Source organism: Chelonoidis abingdonii, chromosome 2 (genome assembly GCF_003597395.2).
Source record: "Chelonoidis abingdonii isolate Lonesome George chromosome 2, CheloAbing_2.0, whole genome shotgun sequence".
NCBI classification, from domain to species: Eukaryota; Metazoa; Chordata; order Testudines; family Testudinidae; genus Chelonoidis; species Chelonoidis abingdonii.
In genome coordinates, this window is record NC_133770.1 from 238,781,947 (window position 1) to 238,799,771 (window position 17,825).

Here is a 17,825-nt window from a genome sequence, read left to right on the forward strand (position 1 = left end):
TTTTGTTTACAGTCCTGGGTCCTTAATAAATAAGGTTTACTAGTCAGATCATAAAATGCAGATCCCCATATTTTAGCCATTCCATTCTTCAGTTTGAGTAAAAACTGAGGGCTTGTCTACATAGGGAAGCAATTCTGAAGTAAGATAAGGTGTAAATTTAAAGTACTAGAGTTTTTCTGGAATAACTGCCTATGTAGACACTTATACTGGAAGAGTCCACACACACAGTTTTTCCACAATAACTATTCCAATCAATTTCCTTGTGTAGACAAGCTCTTAGTCCCTGATCCAGTGAAAGACTTAAACAGTTCCATTAGCTACAGTGTCTTCAGTGGGAATACTCATGTACCCAAAGTTAAGCATAAACCCAAAGTACTTAATTAAATGCTTTGCTTGATGAGGCTCTAATTAAGATCCCCAGGATTTGGCCCTGGAAATGGCCAGAAAGAAAAAAAAACCTGGATACAAACACCTCTGACGTTGGGAGTACTGTATTCAAAAGTCAGCACTTGGATCCAAATTTTGTGAACGAGCCCTATATATCTCATATGCCAAACCAAAAACTTCATCCAAATACCAGGAGAACAGGCTTACCATCATTATTAGTAAAGCCTAAGGCCAAACATTTTTAAAGGTGGGTGTCTAAAGTTAGACATCTAAATCACCGTTTAATCACCTGTATGAGTGCTACTTATTTTCAGAGGTGCTGTATATCTGCTCCTTCCCCTGAAGTAAGTGCTAAGTACTTCTAAACATCAAGCTACTTATTTATTTTACTAAATATGGATCTAGCTACCTAACTTTAGGCAAAGAAGATTGATTTTCGGGGTCTAAATTCTCTCCTTTGATTTATTTATGCAGATATCTGATAGCTGGTCCAATCCATGCACTTTAGGATCAGTGTCTGTCTGGGTCTCTGGTTCCTCTAGTTATTTTGTCTAAGATGAGGTAGTGAGTACAATATTTTGTAGTCCCAATGAGTTACTAGCAACACGTCATAGAGCCAAGAGTCTAAAGAAATACCGTAGTTCAAAGGGACTAAACCACGTGTCTAGCTGGAAACGAAATTCAAGTTAAATCATCCACAAACCGTACTCGATTTCCTTTCCCTTTGCAGTCAGTAGCTACAGTGCTGTAATTCTGTGAGGATATAACCTATAATAAAGATTGAGCTGTTTCGGTAGAGAAATGCAAATTGAATGACCTATGTTATTCTTGTTTCATGGGTTTTTAAATTTTCCATTACTTGGTTGTAACCTTATGCTATCAACTAGAATTACCATAGGGACATTTCTCTCTGTATTCACATACTTGTAGTTATATCTGCCCCCGTTGCTGAATACTTTTATTTCTTTCAGCTGTGGATCCTCAATATATTTGCCCATGAGATAGTATTAAATCAAATGTCAGAGAGGTCTGTAATTGGTTACGTTTTAGCTAATTGCTAGTCAAGTAAAAGTATTTTAAATATGCAATGTAGACAGAGCATGGACAAAACAGATTATTAAAAGAAATGTGAGATCACACACTGACTTTCTGCTCCTATACCTTTGGTTTTCTGTTTTTATGTACTCTGTGAAGGGGCATTTGTAAATTCCAGTGAAGGGATCCTTTAGAATTATTTTAGCCCTTTGCTGAAGACATAAATAATTTTTTCTTCCCCACCCCCGCCATAATATCAAGACTCAACCCTGCAAGTCTTGCTCACCTCAGTAGTTCTTTTGAAGTCAATGGGAATACTATTGTCAGTAAGACTTACTCATGAGAGTTTAGCTTTGGAGGACTGGATCTTATGTAAAAAACATCTAGAGGCAAAGTTTTCCTCTCAGTGCCACATGATATCTTGATTCCAACATGCTCTCTTCACCAGGATGAACTTTAATGGACTCCAACAGCAACCCTAATACAGGCAAAAAAAAACATCCTGCCAGATCCTCAAGGCAGCTCTCAGCTCCACTAGTCTGCTCTCCCTATATGAATACATGCACATAGCATCAGCATGAGATATGCATAAAGGGAGAACACAATAGCAGACTTGAGCTCTGCCCTGTGGATCTGAATATCCTTGTATATAGCTCTATAATAAGACTGATAGATGGGTGGATATATATATAATATGTCAAATGACAGAGCTGAATGACCAGAGGGATCAGTTCACTGTAAGTGATATTCCCCCCTATGCAGTAGACTTGTGCACTGCTTAAGTGACAATTAAACCCTGTTTTGAGGCTCCTCTCTACAGGGCTGAATTTCAGTAGTGCATTTCAGTTGTACAGCAAAAACAGAGGAAATATCAGGTGCGGAAGACTCAGAGGTGAAAAACGCTCCAAAAAGTATGATTCTGTTTCTCTCTAACTTTATTGCAGAGATGGATCTTAGTTTTAAAAGCTCAGGTCAGTGGCCATTTGGTTTTGAGTTTAGTTTAGGATGGTTTCTTCTAAATGTCTGTTTTGCACTTTGCTTTTATGCTTACTACTAGATTTCGTTTAACCAACACATTCAAATAATGCAGGAAAATCCTGACTGATCTCAGCATCTCTGTTTCCCTTGCTCCTGAGAGTTGTGTGATTCAGTAGTGCTGGTGACAAGTTGCGGTGACAATACATTGAGAGCAGCTCTCAGACAACTGTGTTCTTGTTATTAATTTGAGTGGCAAATAACACACCTGAAGTTTTGCATTTTAATAGTCGAGTCTGTGAATTGTCTGATTAGTCATGAGTATCTTCTTGTTTGTGGGTATTTCAATTTTGTTCCATTTCAAGTAATAACAGATTATAAGAATCACAGAGTGGACAAAATGATTTCTCCTGTTCAGAGTATTGTAATTACCTAATTTAAAAGCTGAACAGACTTGAATTCTGATCTCCATTAAACTGCCTTTTCAGGGCATTTCTCATTTGGTTGTTTAATAAAAAAAAATTCGGAAAGGAAAGTTATCACCTTCAAAAAAAAGTATTTTCTTCTGTATCACAGCTGAATTGCTGCTGTTTTACATCATATCACAGCAGATTCACCTCACAGTGGTACAGCCCACCTGTTTGAAAAATTATTGTGTAGATCTCATCCTAATCCTGTGAAATACGTCAGCTTTTCTGTTTAACAGTAAATGATTCCATGCTAAGTAGTACTTGCTGATGTGTACCCATTACAAGTGGGTGAGCATTGAAATATTAGCCTACCTGGCTGCAAATGTGTACCACTGAAATTCCCTTAGACAGTAGGATAATTATGACTGTGAGCTTGTGTTTACACACTGCTTCATCCTGCTGCTCACCCTCCCTAGGTTATGAACCAGCAGGTATTGAAATGTGAAAGAATTAACAGCATACTGGATATTTCAGTGCCTGCCTACTCACAGGAATAGTCCAAGACAGTAGAATGGAGGGATAGGGTGGATGTGCACATGCAATTTCACAAACCAACACAAATTTAGGGCTGATTTTTACTAATGGTGCAGTACCTATGTACACAAAGGGAGCAGCTATTGTTCACTATCCAATAGTTCATATCCAACTGTACCTATTACAAAATGGTTTATTGATGGATGTTGCTGTTTATCATTCTGATGGGGTATATTAGACCCAGAGACCCCCTGCTAGAAGGCTGTCAGTCCTGCCACACCCTTTCCCCAAAAGAGCAATAAAGGAGAAGCTTAGAGCAGCTGCTTGGGATGCAGCTAATCAGAAAGAGGCTGAAGGGAAGCAGCCAGTCAGGGTCCAGCATGCTCATATAAAAGGAGCTGCAGAAACAGTGTGAATTCAGTCTGGTGGTAGGGATTGGGGGAGCAAGGAAGGTGTTCCTGGCTGGCTGATGGGACTGAAGGAAGATACAGGCCATGGGGAAGTGGCTCAAGGAAACACAGTTAGAGGGGCATGGCATGTGGCTGCTACTTAGAAGGTCCTTGGGTTAGGACCTGGAGTATTGGGAGGGCTTGGGTCCCCCCCCCCCAACAGCCAGTGGGGAAGTGGCTGCACCCTGAGAGAAGGAAGTTTAGACAGGCCTAGGGAAGGGACTGTATGTGGAACTGTTACTTCCGAGAAGAGGGCTGAACTGAGACTGACCCAGCTAGAGAGCAGGGGTCAGAGGACTAAAGGACATGCAAAGAGTCTCCAAGGAGGAAGCCCTGTGGCCATAGGCACCAACTCCATGGGTGCTCTGGGGCTGGAGCACTCATGGAAAAAAATAGCGGGTGCTTAGCACCCACCAGCAGCACTGCCTATCAGTTCCTCCCTCCCAGCCCCAGCGCCTCCCCAGCTGTTCAGCAGCGTGCTGGGGAGGAGGAGGTGGAGAGAGGGCAAAGTGCACTCAGGGGAGGGAGCAGAATGGGGGCGGGAAGAGTTGGGGCAGAGTGGGAGCAGGAAGAGGCAGGGGTGGGGTGTCAAGCGCCCCCAGGGAAATGAGGAAGCCAGCGCCTATGCCTGGGGTGCTGCTCCATCCCAGAGGAGGAACCTTCACACATAAGCTGGCCAACTAGGACAGTGGTTCTCAACCAGGGGTACATGTACCCCAGGGGGTCTGCAGAGATCTTCCAAGGGGTACATCAACTCATCTAGATATTTGCCTAGTTTTACCACACACTACATAAAAACAGTACTGCAGTCAGTACATGCTAAATTTTCATACAATTACTTGTTTATAGTGCTCTATGTACTATACACTGAAATGTAAATATTATATTTATTCCAATTGATTTTTTTATAATTTATATAGTAAAAATGAGAAAAGAAGCAATTTTTCAGTAACAGTGTGCTGTGACACTTCTGTATTTTTATATCTGATTTTTGTAAGCAAGTAGTTTTTAAGTGAGCTGAAACCTGGGGTTATGCAAGACAAATCAGACTCCTGAAAGGGGTACAGCAGTCTGGAAAGGTAGAGAGTCACTGAACTAGGGTACTGAGATAGGCCCTGTTGGTCAGACTGAGGACCAGAGTCTGAGGAGGGCTACACAGACACTGCCAATGGAGGGGTACTGTGATGAGTCCTGTTGTACTATTGAAGGACTGATCCCTGGGAGGGCTACAGAGAAAGGACACACGCAACTGAGGGGTACTATGACAGGCCCCATTGGACTGTTAAAGAGTGAGCTGAGGGAGGGCTGCATGACATTACCAAGGGCCCTGAAATAGGCCCAGTTGGATGGTATACCTCAGAAGGGGTTTGTTTTACTGTTCACATGGACTGAATGTGATGTGGACAGAAGGCTGAGTCACTGAAGACCCGCCTGATGAGTGCAGTAGCCGACCAAGGGCACCATGAGTGGAGAAGTTGACAAAAACTGCAGGCGTGCACACACTTGCCCGGGGTACACTCACATGAGGTGAGCCGAACCCCGTTACAATCATCTACTCTTTTTTAATAATTGCTAGTCAATGGGAGTTGCACCTGTTTTGCCAAAAGGAGGATTATTCCAGAATCTTTAACCTTCCCCTGGAAAGCCACCTGAGATGGGCAGAAAGGGCCTTGGTTTCACATCTTATCAAAAGGGTGGCACTTCTCTGAGTTCAGCAGAGTACTGCACTGTAATGCCACCATTGCCCACACCAGAGTGCAGATCAGAGTGTGAGACTTAATTCCACAATCATCTATCTGTTTAAGAAGTGATAGTGTTATCAGTTGAGTTATATTATTGTTCTTAAGGTGTGAACACCTTTTGGTATCACTGTTCTAGCAAGGAGAAAACACCTACACTCACAGATCCAGACCAGCAAGCACATAGCTGAGAAGATATAGAAACATGAGATCAGGGTGAAGAAAAATGTTTAACTGTGCCATGGACTTTCTCTTTCCATTGCACAGTAGCTCCAAGAAATTAGAACTTGGTGCTTCAGCTGACATTTCAGCAAGTTGTTTTCTTCCTGGAGCACTCTCAGTATTTTTCTGGCCTTCATAGAATGTGCAACATGTCCACAGCTCTTATGTGCCACCTCCAACATATTTACAATAACACAGCTAAGTCATTCATTCATGAGTAAGTTAAACTAGCATTCACACCTTCAAAGCATGCTGTGTCTATAAACCCCATAAATTATGCTGGCTCTCTTATCTGATACAATGAATCAAATTCTTGGGTGAGTCACAATCTGAATAGGTAGGGTGTCTCATTCATCAGGTTTACCACAGCATCCATTTTAAAAAAATCTTTAATTTACAGCACTGTGTATTTCCCGGTGGAACAGCTAGGCAGCATAGCCAAACTTGACTGATCCACTATTAGATTTTCTACCTATCCCTGCAGCAAGGTAGGAAAGTTTCTTTTGGCTGGAATTAGATGGGCTACGTCCTGTAACGTAACACTTAGAGGTTTTGTATATTTTAATTCAGTTCTTGGTTGTTTCTCCCTGCTTATCTGCTGGGACAGAAAAGTGGAGGAAGAGAGAATCTTTGAGGGCAGGCAGTAGTGTGAGTACTAAATTTCTCACATTGGCAATCAGTACTCATTCATTGCTGGTGAGGGAGTTAGAGGATTTTTTAAATTGTTTTTATTAGACTAGTCTCTGGTGCAGTTGGAAAAGGAGCAGGACCAGAAATGATCAGGGATAGTCGATTAACAAGAAAAGCTCCAGAGATTTACTATGGGAGTATCAAAGAATGATGGATGGGTAAATCCAGAAAAGACCCTTCAGCTTGAACCACCTGCATTTTGTAAAACTACTTCCTTCACTTTCTCCCACTGAGTAGGGCCCTGTAACTTAAAAGTTGGGGTTGTGACCCACTCTTCCTTGTAATTTTTTCCTTTCTGTTTTCTCTGACAGCAAGACTAGGCTTTGATCCAGACTGAAAGCTAATTGCTCTCAGTAGAGAGAGTAAACATCTTTGGTATACATAAAGAAGCTGGATGGAAAGTTAAAAGGGTGTGCTTTTGTTAGATTTTGGCTGAGGCATTGAGATCGATTAGGAATGAAGTGAAATGAAGGGTTTTGTTTGTCCCAAAAGACCTTTCAGACAATACCAACACAGGGAAGCTTTTATTTAAGATACTCTTCCCCAGAACTGGTTTCAACATTTGGTCAGACTCCCAGACCTGTGGTTTACTTAATATTCTGCAGGGAATGTATGCAGCCTATGCAAAAATAAGCAAATCTGAACAGTTTTTGCTCAGAACTAAATTTGGTATTGTTAAGATCCTGAGTAAGTGACATTGCATTATCCGTTTGCCACACAGCACTAATTGTAAGTAATGAAAATGCATTCAAGTAAAACATTTAGTCCCAATGGACTTTTAAAGTACACTACGAGCCACCATTCAAAGAATGACACAGCTAGGATTATAATTGATGAAGTCTGCCTATTTGTATGCTGTCTGCTACTGTATATAGCTGAACAGTTTTTTTCAGATAATATTCTGTTGGTTCACCCTGACTTTTTTTTTAAAAGGAGATGTTTAATAAAAGCAATCTCTCATCTTGAAGCAGTAGGGTAAGGTAAAAATTGGAGATATACCAATCTCCTAGAACTGGAAAGGGACCTTGAAAAGTCATTAAGTCCAGCCCACTGCCTTCACTAGCAGGACCAATTTTTGCCCCAGATCCTTAAGTTCCCCCCTCAAGCATTGAACTCACAACCCTGGATTTAGCAGGCCAATGCTCAAACCACTGAGCTATCTTTGCTGGTGATAAGGATAATAGCTACCAGTAGTCTGCTGAAGCAGCTATGTTACATCAACAAACATTCTTTAACTAAAGTTTAAACTATTTAAAAATAACCTCTTGCATGCCCTTTATCTTCACTACCTGAATATGGTTAGTATCAGAGGTGAAGGACCTGACAGTTGAGGCATCAACCAGATCCTACAGATTATGGGATGGGTATGTGACCAATTAACATGTTTTTAAGCGTGACCATTTTTGTCAGCACTGGGTGCTAATGGTGTTTAAAAATGTTAGTTAAAACCAGATAATTAACAGACCACTCATTTTCCTAGTCTAGACAAGCCCTTAGAGGCAGGATGCATGTAATATTACTGCTCATTTTCCTGAGTTCCACTTTTTCCCCAAACATACATCCTTGCAATCCACCCCCCAATCAAGAGAAGCCAGCAGAAGACACTTGCAGTCAGTGGAGTTGCTCAAAGGTAACTGAGAGCAGAAGGTGGCACACTGACTTAAGAAACAGCTTTCTAAGGTCAGATTTAGAACTTTTGGCCCAAATTTTTCTTCTGCTGTATCAGTGTAAATCCAGACCAACCTCAACTGAGTCAATGAAACTGAGAGATGAATTTGGCCCAAGATCACTTTAAGAGCCATAGGCTGTACCTGCACCGCAAAGAAAACCGACAGCACTGTGTCTCAGAACCTGGGTGAACTGACTCAGCCACACTGGACTCAGGCTGCAAGGCTAAAAATAACTGTGTAGACATTCCGGCTTGGGCTGAAGCAGATGCTCCAAGACTCTCCACCCTTGCCAGATTTCATACCCTAGGCCCCTGCCTGAGCAGGAATGTCTATTTTTAGCCCTGAACCCTGTGAGCCTCAGTCAATGGATCCAGGCTCTGAGATTCAGCACCACAGGTTTTTCTTTTCAGGCATACCCCTCAATTAATGGAGTTATTGTGGGAAATGAGTTATTTTGGAGATTTTGCCTTAGTAGCAGCAGCAATAAAAAAAAAGGTCAAATACTGAGATTTTTTACTTGATCCTTACTCAAGCAAACTTCCTCTGATTATCTGAGTAAGGACTAATGTGATTAAAAACTGAAAAAAACATGTCATGATTTCAGTCATATTCTAAACTGTCAGTGAACTGCATTTTCCTGTGTAGCCACATGGCCAATATGGATGAATTTCACTCTTATGCAGAGGTCTAGCTCAAGGCCTATGCACCACTTAAATCCCTCAAAACAGGGCATAGCTGGGACTATTTTGAGGTCTTACATGAATGCAAGAGGCACAGAGACCTTGAGCTGCCTTCTGCACGGGAAGAGTTTCACTCAGTGTAAAGAAAACATGCTGATTTCTGCTTTATTCATGTATAAGCCATTTTTTTTGCTCTTGGGCCATGAATATAGTCTTTGGAGGGACATGAAATTGTCGGGTAGCAGCCTGCATAAAGCAGTAAGAAGACTGCAGATAACTAAACTGACTGTCACACAGAAGCCCTGATGTCATAGGTAGCATTCTAAGGAAAGCTTTTTACTGAGTGTTAGGTATTATATAAAAGAGCAGAGATGTATAGGTAGGAAATTAGGGTGACCAGATATCCTGATTTTATAGGGACAGTCCTGATATTTGGGCTTCGTCTTATATAGGTGCCTATTACCCCCCACCCCATCCTGATTTTTCACACTTGCTATCTGGTCACCCTGTAGGAAATGCACAATAACAAATTCTTCTGTTTCTGATGTGTTTCTATAGCCTTAGGGAGATGAAGCTATTTTACCCTTCACTTTTCATTATGTTACATCATTCTGCAAATAGCGTAATGTAACCTTACACAATCCAGTACGCATGCAACAGTACAGCAAAAATCTGTAGAAGAAAGTAGGATTGTCCACAATTAGATAACATCAAAAATATGCACAGCTACCAAAAAAGATAGTTATTTACTGACTTTGTAAAAAATGGTAAGTACGACAAAGTTCTTAATTCCAGTAAAGCTTGTTTATGATATACTGAAGTTTTTGTGTGTGGACGATATGGAGACTGGTTGGTGGCTGTACGCAGAAAGCGGAATGTAAAACTTTGAAACACTCCAGGTAACTAATATGCACGAGCGGTCTATCCACTTTCCACTCCCCTCCCCCCAGTATAAATCAAACAACTTGCAGGACAAAGTCAATTTTCCTGTATTAATGTGAACTTTGTAAAGATTTAACTGGTGCTTGTGTCTAATGCTCAATGAACCGAATCCTGATAGGTCCTGAGTACTTGCAACTCATCAGATTAAATAAACCCTGAGGTTCTTAGCTTTACTCAATCCTTACTCAGGCAAATTGTGTGTACCAGAGCTGGAGCGGCACTGAGCAGCTGCTGAATTCAGTAGGAGTTGCAGCTGGTCAGCACTTCTCAGAATATGGCCCGTTGACTTCTGTTATAATTTTGCTTGAGTAAAACCTGAATTAAGACCAAGTGCTCAGCTCTGATCATGATTTGTCCAAATAGGAATTCCTGGTGTTTATTGAGGGCATGATCCAGTGCCTCCTGAAGTCAGTGAGGAAAGTCTGAATCATATCCTAGGTGTTTAGCATGTCTCCAAAATTGCTTTAAGGCCTTTCAGCTCAAGCTAGATGATCTGAAGTGAATGTTTTAGTTATTCATTATTATTTTTAGTAGAGGCCCCAATCAAGGCATGGGACCCCAATATGCTTTGTACTGTATAAATACACAATCCCTGCCCCCAGAAAGAGCCTTAGTCTAGGAGATAAATTTCAGATAAAGGTTCATTACTTAATAGCAACAGGAAGACATTATAAAGTGTTGAATCGACTTTAGACATCATTTGAAAGCCATATGGTATAGACTGCTATGACATGGAGAAAACTGCCCTTTTTCTGAGTAGCAGTACACTCCGTGACGGAGGAGTGTTTCAAAGGCACAAGGGGAAGTTAGTTGCCCAATTTCCATTGACTTTCAGTTGTGTGCCAGACTCCCCTTTTTTTCTTCGAAAGTCTCTCCCTACCACTCTATTTTTAAAAGCTCTTTTTCAATGAACACTGGAGCTGAAAAGTTTGTCCTGAAATATCTTAATGATACAGTATAGTTTTGCAGCGCACAGTCAGTCTGCTGTTACAAAGGGAAGTGAGTTGTTACACAAGCAACAACTTTCTCTGGGAGTTGAAGTAGAATTTAAGAATTTCCCTTTTTACCAATCTGATGATAATAGGTCTAAACAATTGTATGACTCCGTGAGTGTCAGATCTTAAAACATTCCAGGTCCTAAAATACAAGTTCATGCAGAGTTGTATTCTCACTATTGCCTCTACTCCACCCACAGCTAATTGTGGTATCTATTAATGACTCTTGAAAAGACCCAGGACTGGCCCAGATCAGCTGACTCGGGCTCAGAGGACTCGGGTTGCAGGGCTATAAACTTGCTGTGCAGATGTTCGTGAAGGTCCGGGAGGGTGCTATAGCCAGGGCTCCAGCGTGAGCCCAAATGTTTACACTTCACTTGTAAAGCCCCACAGCATGAGCTCCACGAACCTGAGTCAGCTGACCCAGGGCAGCTGCAGCTGTGCTGTGGGTCTTTTATTGCAGTGTAGACGTACTCTCTGAGGTTTTCACCAAGCAGGGAGTAGACTGGATTTCTGCTGAGCATAGTGAAATGCATGGAGTAAACACTTAATACATCCAAAACCAAAGAAGGGTTGAAGGAGTCTTGAAGTTTATGCCTAAACTGGGAAATACCATCATGCTATAACAGGTATTAGCCTGCACAATATTAGATATGACTTAGTACTTGGTGTAGTGTCATAGGGCTGCCCTCCACCTGGAGTGCTCTCTTGTGGCAGACAGCAGCATAACAGGCACGCCTGCCTCAATTCCCCTCCTTCAGAGTCCCCAGAAATAGTCCACAGAGTATTCCCAAGTGTAAATATAGCCCTTGCGGGGCTCATTCATTACAGAATCCCATGCACATAAATCATAACAAAAGTCCCACAAGAATAGTCCAGACTTCCCCCAGCATAATCCAAACACTGCAGGTAATATCCAGCCCCAACGTTCCTCTCCGGGCCCTGGCTCCAGTAGAGTGATGGAGCTGAAAGACACTGGAACAGCATTCCAGCTCCGCTACGCCACTGTGCCCCATTCCTGCAGCCTGAGGACAGGGAGATGCTGTAGTTGAGGACTACACCACTGCCTGGCTCTCCAGCACAGCTCTGGTGTCCCTCAGCATGGCCTGGCTCTTCAGCGCAGCCCTGAAATCTCACCATGCCCTAGACATCCAGCATAGCCCAGTCCTGTCCTGGTACCAGGACAGCCCTTCCAACTGCGATATAACCGGGCTTTTCCCATTGGGAACCCCCCACAGCCTCTCTGCTGGGAACATTCTTGCCGGTGCCCCTTCCTTCATTCTCCCTGCCCCTTTCACTCTGGGCTAAGCTCTCTGGCCCTGAGATATCAGTTGCTAAATTCCTCTGCTGCTCCCCTGTCTTCAGCTATCTCCATCCCTGGTTCTCTGGCTTGGGGACAACAGCCAGCAAACCACTCTCACTGCTCTTCTGCCTTCAGCCTTTTCCCTGGTCCCAGACATAGTTTCCTAGTTCATTCCTTCCTCTTCCCATGGAGGGCCTGCAGAGATCTTTCTGCAATTTTCCCCAGAAACTCCTCCAGTCTCCTGACCAACTCTCACCAGGACTCTCCCTCAGTCGGCCTCTTCCTGACCTTTTATAGCCCCCAGGTGCTGCCTCACTCTCATAATTGGCTAAATGAGAGCACCAGCTCTGGCACAAGGGAACTGGACCTACTTCATTTACTGAGGCCAGCCACCCTGTGCCATATAGACAAAAGACTGTTGGGTTTAAGCTTGTGTCAGCAGGCGAGGTCTACCATGTGTTAATTAATGTGCATCTCCTAATGTAGAGAAGACCAAGTAATTATTCTTTTATTTTTCCCAATTCTTTTAGTTCCCAATCTACCAAAGCACTTATGCATATGCTTAAATTTAAGCTTGTCAGGTGCCCTGTTGATTTAAAGTTAAGTATGTACTTAAGGCCCTGATCCACAAAGTTATTTAGGATCCTAACCTTCACTGTGTCAGTGTCTGCATACCTTTGTGGATCTGGGTCTAAGTACTTTGCTGGATCAAGCCCATAGTCTGGAACCAGAATGAAATAGTTGTTGGAACATCAGGTGGAAGTGATCCATCTGGCTGATGCTGTACAGTAAGACAAATCATAGAATAATAAGGCAGCTTTAGAGAAGAAATCAGAGGTGAGGTGGGTGTTTTTATTAATTATTTGCCAGATATTTAAGACTATGTGCACTAAGGGTGTATATGAAGTGCCCTACTGGGGATGTGGGTGCACAAAAACGTGCATGCATAATGATCATTATTTTTAGTTGTTCTAGGCATTTCAGTTGCAAACTTTTCAAACTTTTCAAACGTGGATTCCCTAAATCTACATAACAAACCCAAACAAATGGCTTTATTTTCAGAAGTGCTGAGCACTTACCACACCAATTGAAGTCAAGCAAAGGGGAGTGCTGGGTGGGCAACACTTATAAAAATCAGGACACTTATTTACTGTAGGCATCTGACTTTAGGAACTCACATTAGAAGTTTTGGCCAAAAGATTTTACACACATTATTCAGGTCTGTGGGCCAGAACTTCATCTGAGGATCTGACTGTTGTGTGTCTAATTCCTTATAATGTGAAAATCTGAGAGAGACTAGGTGGGTGAGGTAATATATTTTATTAGACCAACTTCTGTTGGTAGAAGGTACAATCTTTCAAGCATCACAGAGCTCTTCAAGTCTGGGGAAGTACTCAGAGTATCTGAGCTAAATATAAGATGGGTTCTTGCATTTGCTCAGGAAGTAATGTTTAGTCTGGCTTCCTTCTCCTTCATATTGTGAAGTTTCCCAAAGTTGATCCAATAAAAGATATTACCTCATCTACGTTGTCTGTCTCATAGCCTGGGATCAACATGGCTACAACAAACCTGTTGACAAACCTGTTTACTAAGTGCGGCGGACAAACCTGTTTACTAAGTTTAGGAGGCAAATTTTCACTACAACCTTGCTGAAAAGGAACTCTGGTGCTTAAATAGGTAATTATTCCTCCAGGTCTTCCACTAATTTTTGCACTCTCGTTCAAGTGCACAATAGGTTTACTCACTGGAAAGCACTGTTCATTGAAAATTTAAATGTAAATAATATGACCAAATTTGTACACCACATTTTGAACCTGCAACAGAGATGCATTATTTTGATAATCTTGTCCAAATTAAGAGGCTAGATTAATCTGTCTTTCAAGTTTTAGGGACAGATTCTTAGCTGGTGTAAATTAAATTACCCCCATTGAAACCACTGGGGCTACGTCAATTAATACTAATTAAGGATCTAGCCCTTAAAAATAAACTGAAAACTTCAATTAGATGTAGGAAAAGAAACAGGAAATTACTTGTGTTCATGTCCACAAGACTTTAGGACTTGTCCTATAGTGGTATGACTTTGTCCAACTAGACAGTAACTGGAATGAAGCCCATTAGCCAACTTACACATAACAGACCCTCATTTCTCACTAATTCCAGTATGGATTTTAACATTACATACTTACAAAAATTGCTTGGAAAATGCCAAATAATCATCCATCCTATGCTGTAGTTCTTCATAAGTATCTGTGATATGTTGTAAATACCTGAACATATGTTTGCACCATGATTTTGATAACTTTACATTATATAACTGTTAGAAATGGTTGAGGCATATTTAGTGTTAAAGGACACAATTCTACCATCCTTACTTATTTTAAATAATACCTTACTTGCAAACAGTCCCACTGAAATCAAGTATATTTCCCACAGTAGGATACTCTTACTCACATTGTGTTGTATGGGAAATATACTTGATTTCATGTAAGAATTGAAGGCCTTTTGAGCTATGCAAACACATGGGGTGAAATCCTGGCCCCACTGAAGTCAGTTGCAAAACTCCCATTGGCTTCAATAGGCCAGGATTTCATTCATGGCCCCTGCCCCCAAAGGCTTTTCATGTTCATTATCTTTCCTTCTTTCTACTTCCTGTCAAACTTTATTGACAGAAAGAAGCCAATATTATAGAACCATATTGCAAACATAATCCCAGCTTTAAAAGATGAGCTTTTCTTCTTCCCCTTGTAAACATTTTCTTCTCATACAGACTGGGTCTGACCCATCCTGTCAAGGACAAGTGGAAGACGTTCCAGTGAGCAGTGAAAGAGCTGATGAGCCGGCTCGTCATGTCTTCTCTTTCTCCTGGTTAAACTCATTGAATGAATGATGACTATCCTTCCGGCTGGCTTTGGATGTGCTTACCTAAGAGGAGCCATGAGGCAGCAAGTGACCTGGCTGGAACCAACAAGAAATAGTCCATATAAGGGACATCTTGATCAGGTTTAATTCCAAGGACGTTATTTGAATTCCATTATACTGTATCTGATACTTTTAGATTAGAGTGATGTTTGGAAATAGATGAATAAAGGGAGTGGGAAAACTGGACTAATAGATGTCTTGATGAAATACTGTACTAAGTTTGGCTGTGTGTTCAAGTAAAACCTGTTTCAGAAGGGAGAATGTTGAACAGAAGCTTCATGCTATAATTACAGTTGCAAAATTAGTGAGCACTATGATTATCTGTAGCCAGCCTGGGTATCCTGCTGTATTTTTGTAAGTGCTTACCCCACACTATTAGTTGAAATATGACTAATGGCATCATTTGTCAATGAAAATATGACTCCCTTACTACTTTTAATTACTCCAGCTGGAGTAACTCCATCCTTTCAACTTATTGCTAATGCTTGTGGCAAATCCTTGATGAAAGCCACAAAATTCAAAGGTAAGTCTAAAATTCCACTCAACACAGCCACTGTGCTGAATTACTCCAGCACAAGTGGTGCTACTGCATGCTGATGTGCAATAACTGAGCATAAATGGGGATGGCAAGAGGGGCATTTCACCTTTAGATTTGTATTTTCCAGCTGTGGTTGATAGGTCACAATGAATAACACTCAAACCATTCAGAAATGTTATTTGCTGTTATATTTTATATACCTGCAGATAATAAAGATATAGGTATAGGAAGCACTTGATTGGAACCCTTCCTGAATTATATGGGATACTGATCTATATGTGGTTCATTATCTGTACTTCCTCAAAAGGCAAAGAGAGGGTTCTGAATGTCAGCTTGTGCCTGTCTATATCCATATCTGTTATACCTATAGCTTCTCAACTTCCTTTAATTCATGAAATCAACACTCCCACTTTTATCATAATGAGCAATTTGATAGTGAAAGGGCAAGACCTCTGAAACCAGGAAAGACCATTCTGAGCTGAACTGTGATGAGTTTATTGCAAGTATCTCTTAAAGATTGCATTTGAAAGATTATAAACCCATGGAAAAGGCTACCGCAGTGCAGACAGAAGTGTACTACAGATATTTAGCTAATGAAACTGATTACGTAAACTGACATGCCTTTTCTAATGGTGAGCAGATTGACATTGCATTTGATTCTGAAGGAAATTCTGGGAGTTTTCCCACTGACTTCCGTGGGGTCAGGATTTCACCCTAACACTCTAAGGACAGTTTAAAAAATGATTACAGAACTGAATACTGTATTTCCTAATGGGTGCTGACTGTCATCATCTCTGAAAGAGTTCAGTAGTCTTTGAGAGTGATCAATATCGTACAAGGTCAGGGTCTGAGAGCTGGATCCAAAGCCCACTGAAGTCAAGGGGAATCTTTCCCCTGACTTCAATGAGCTTTGGATCAGGCCCTGAATACACAGCTCTTCTTATAGCACCATGACTGACCATGAAGACGTGGTATCACAGTCAATAGCATGAAATGCTTGATTAATACACGCTAGAAGGCAGTATAGTTTAATGTGAGAGCCAAGTAATTCTTGAATACAAAGCCCAATTCTGACAACAGTTTGCAGTGTAGCCTTTGGAAAGCCGTTCGCCATCTATGTTGTTTCTGTTTTTCTTCCTGTAAAATGGGACTATGAAGGATGGGTTTGAGGATCAACTAGTTAATGTTTGTGAAGAGCTTTGAAATAACAAAGCCTATGTTAAGAGTTATATCTTCACTGAATAGCAGTAAAATTCATCACCACATCCAATTGTGTTTTTTCCACAAGATTTTGTTCTTGTTTTTTGACAAGTTATTCCTAACGAATATTTGCAACCAATACTCAGACTTGTCTTCATTGGTTTCACAAAATCCCTTTGAACTCTTTTTTTCCTGATGATTCATAAGATAATAGGAGAAAGCTGATTTCATAAATATGAATGCATTCAGTAAGGAACTGTCCGTTTCCCATACTCATGCGAATATGAGAATTTAAAGTGTTTAACAAAATCAATAGCACTTGAGTGATTGCCTTAAACCCAACATTTTTAAAATCAGTTTCATGACACCATAAAATGCATTTCTCTGCTAGAGCGCAGCCTGCACACAGATGCATCCCCGAACTCAACGCTCACTCGTGTTAATTACAGGCCCACCAGATTCTGCCGTCTAGCCATTCACAAACTCCAGCTGTACTCAATGAGAAGTTCTTACGTACAAGGACGGCAGTGTAAGGTCCCAGGAGGAGAATATACTCCAGAGACTGAACCCTCCTTTTAGAGCAATTTAATTCTTTGGGGTTCCCGTTCGGCCAGTCACACGATAGACCCTTCAGGGCATGTTACAGAGCGTAAGGTGTCATCCCTAATTAGAAACTTCCGTAAAAGTTTGTGCTCCGCCCAAGAGATTGGAACATTTGCTTTGAAGTTAACACAGGACCTTATTGTGCTAATGCTGGGAGCCCAGTTCTCCGTTCCCCACTCCCCCAAATTCCCACTGGTGTCGGGGAGTTAGTGTGTGGCGTGCAGGATTGGGCGTTGTGTGTGTTTAGACCGTTCAAAAAGGCGTTCAGTCTTCCCTAGTGACTCTTTCGGCGCTGTTGTGGCATTATACGCTACGTCAGAAGTGTTCAATCATGCAGGGGTTGGTTGAGGTGCTGGACACACAGCAGCTCGCTCAAACGTGGCCTCTCGATAGACTGTATGGCGAGGTTAGCGGGAAGGGGGCGAGTACATTTATGTCTGTTTAAAGCGTTTTGTAGAAGCGTTTCTTCTCATGAACAGAATTGATTTTTTCGACGTTAACCGTTCAACTTTACAAAACAATCACCGGTGGCAT

General features: G+C 41.5%; 1 protein-coding gene across 5 annotated transcripts in view; it reads left to right on the top strand.

Moving 5' to 3' along the window:
* Positions 1-15,136, top strand: part of TRIM55 (tripartite motif containing 55) — a 49,376-nt gene extending 34,240 nt beyond the window's left edge. For 4 of the 5 annotated variants that reach the window (XM_032777024.2, XM_032777028.2, XM_032777027.2 and 1 more), the window contains one exon: positions 14,799-15,136. In XM_032777024.2, the coding sequence (XP_032632915.1) occupies positions 14,799-14,918 (120 nt within the window). In that variant the 3' untranslated portion in view covers positions 14,919-15,136. The remainder of the gene's footprint in view (positions 1-14,798) is intronic. The other variant, XM_032777025.2, reaches the window with a different exon arrangement.
* The last annotated feature ends 2,689 nt before the right edge of the window (positions 15,137-17,825 follow it).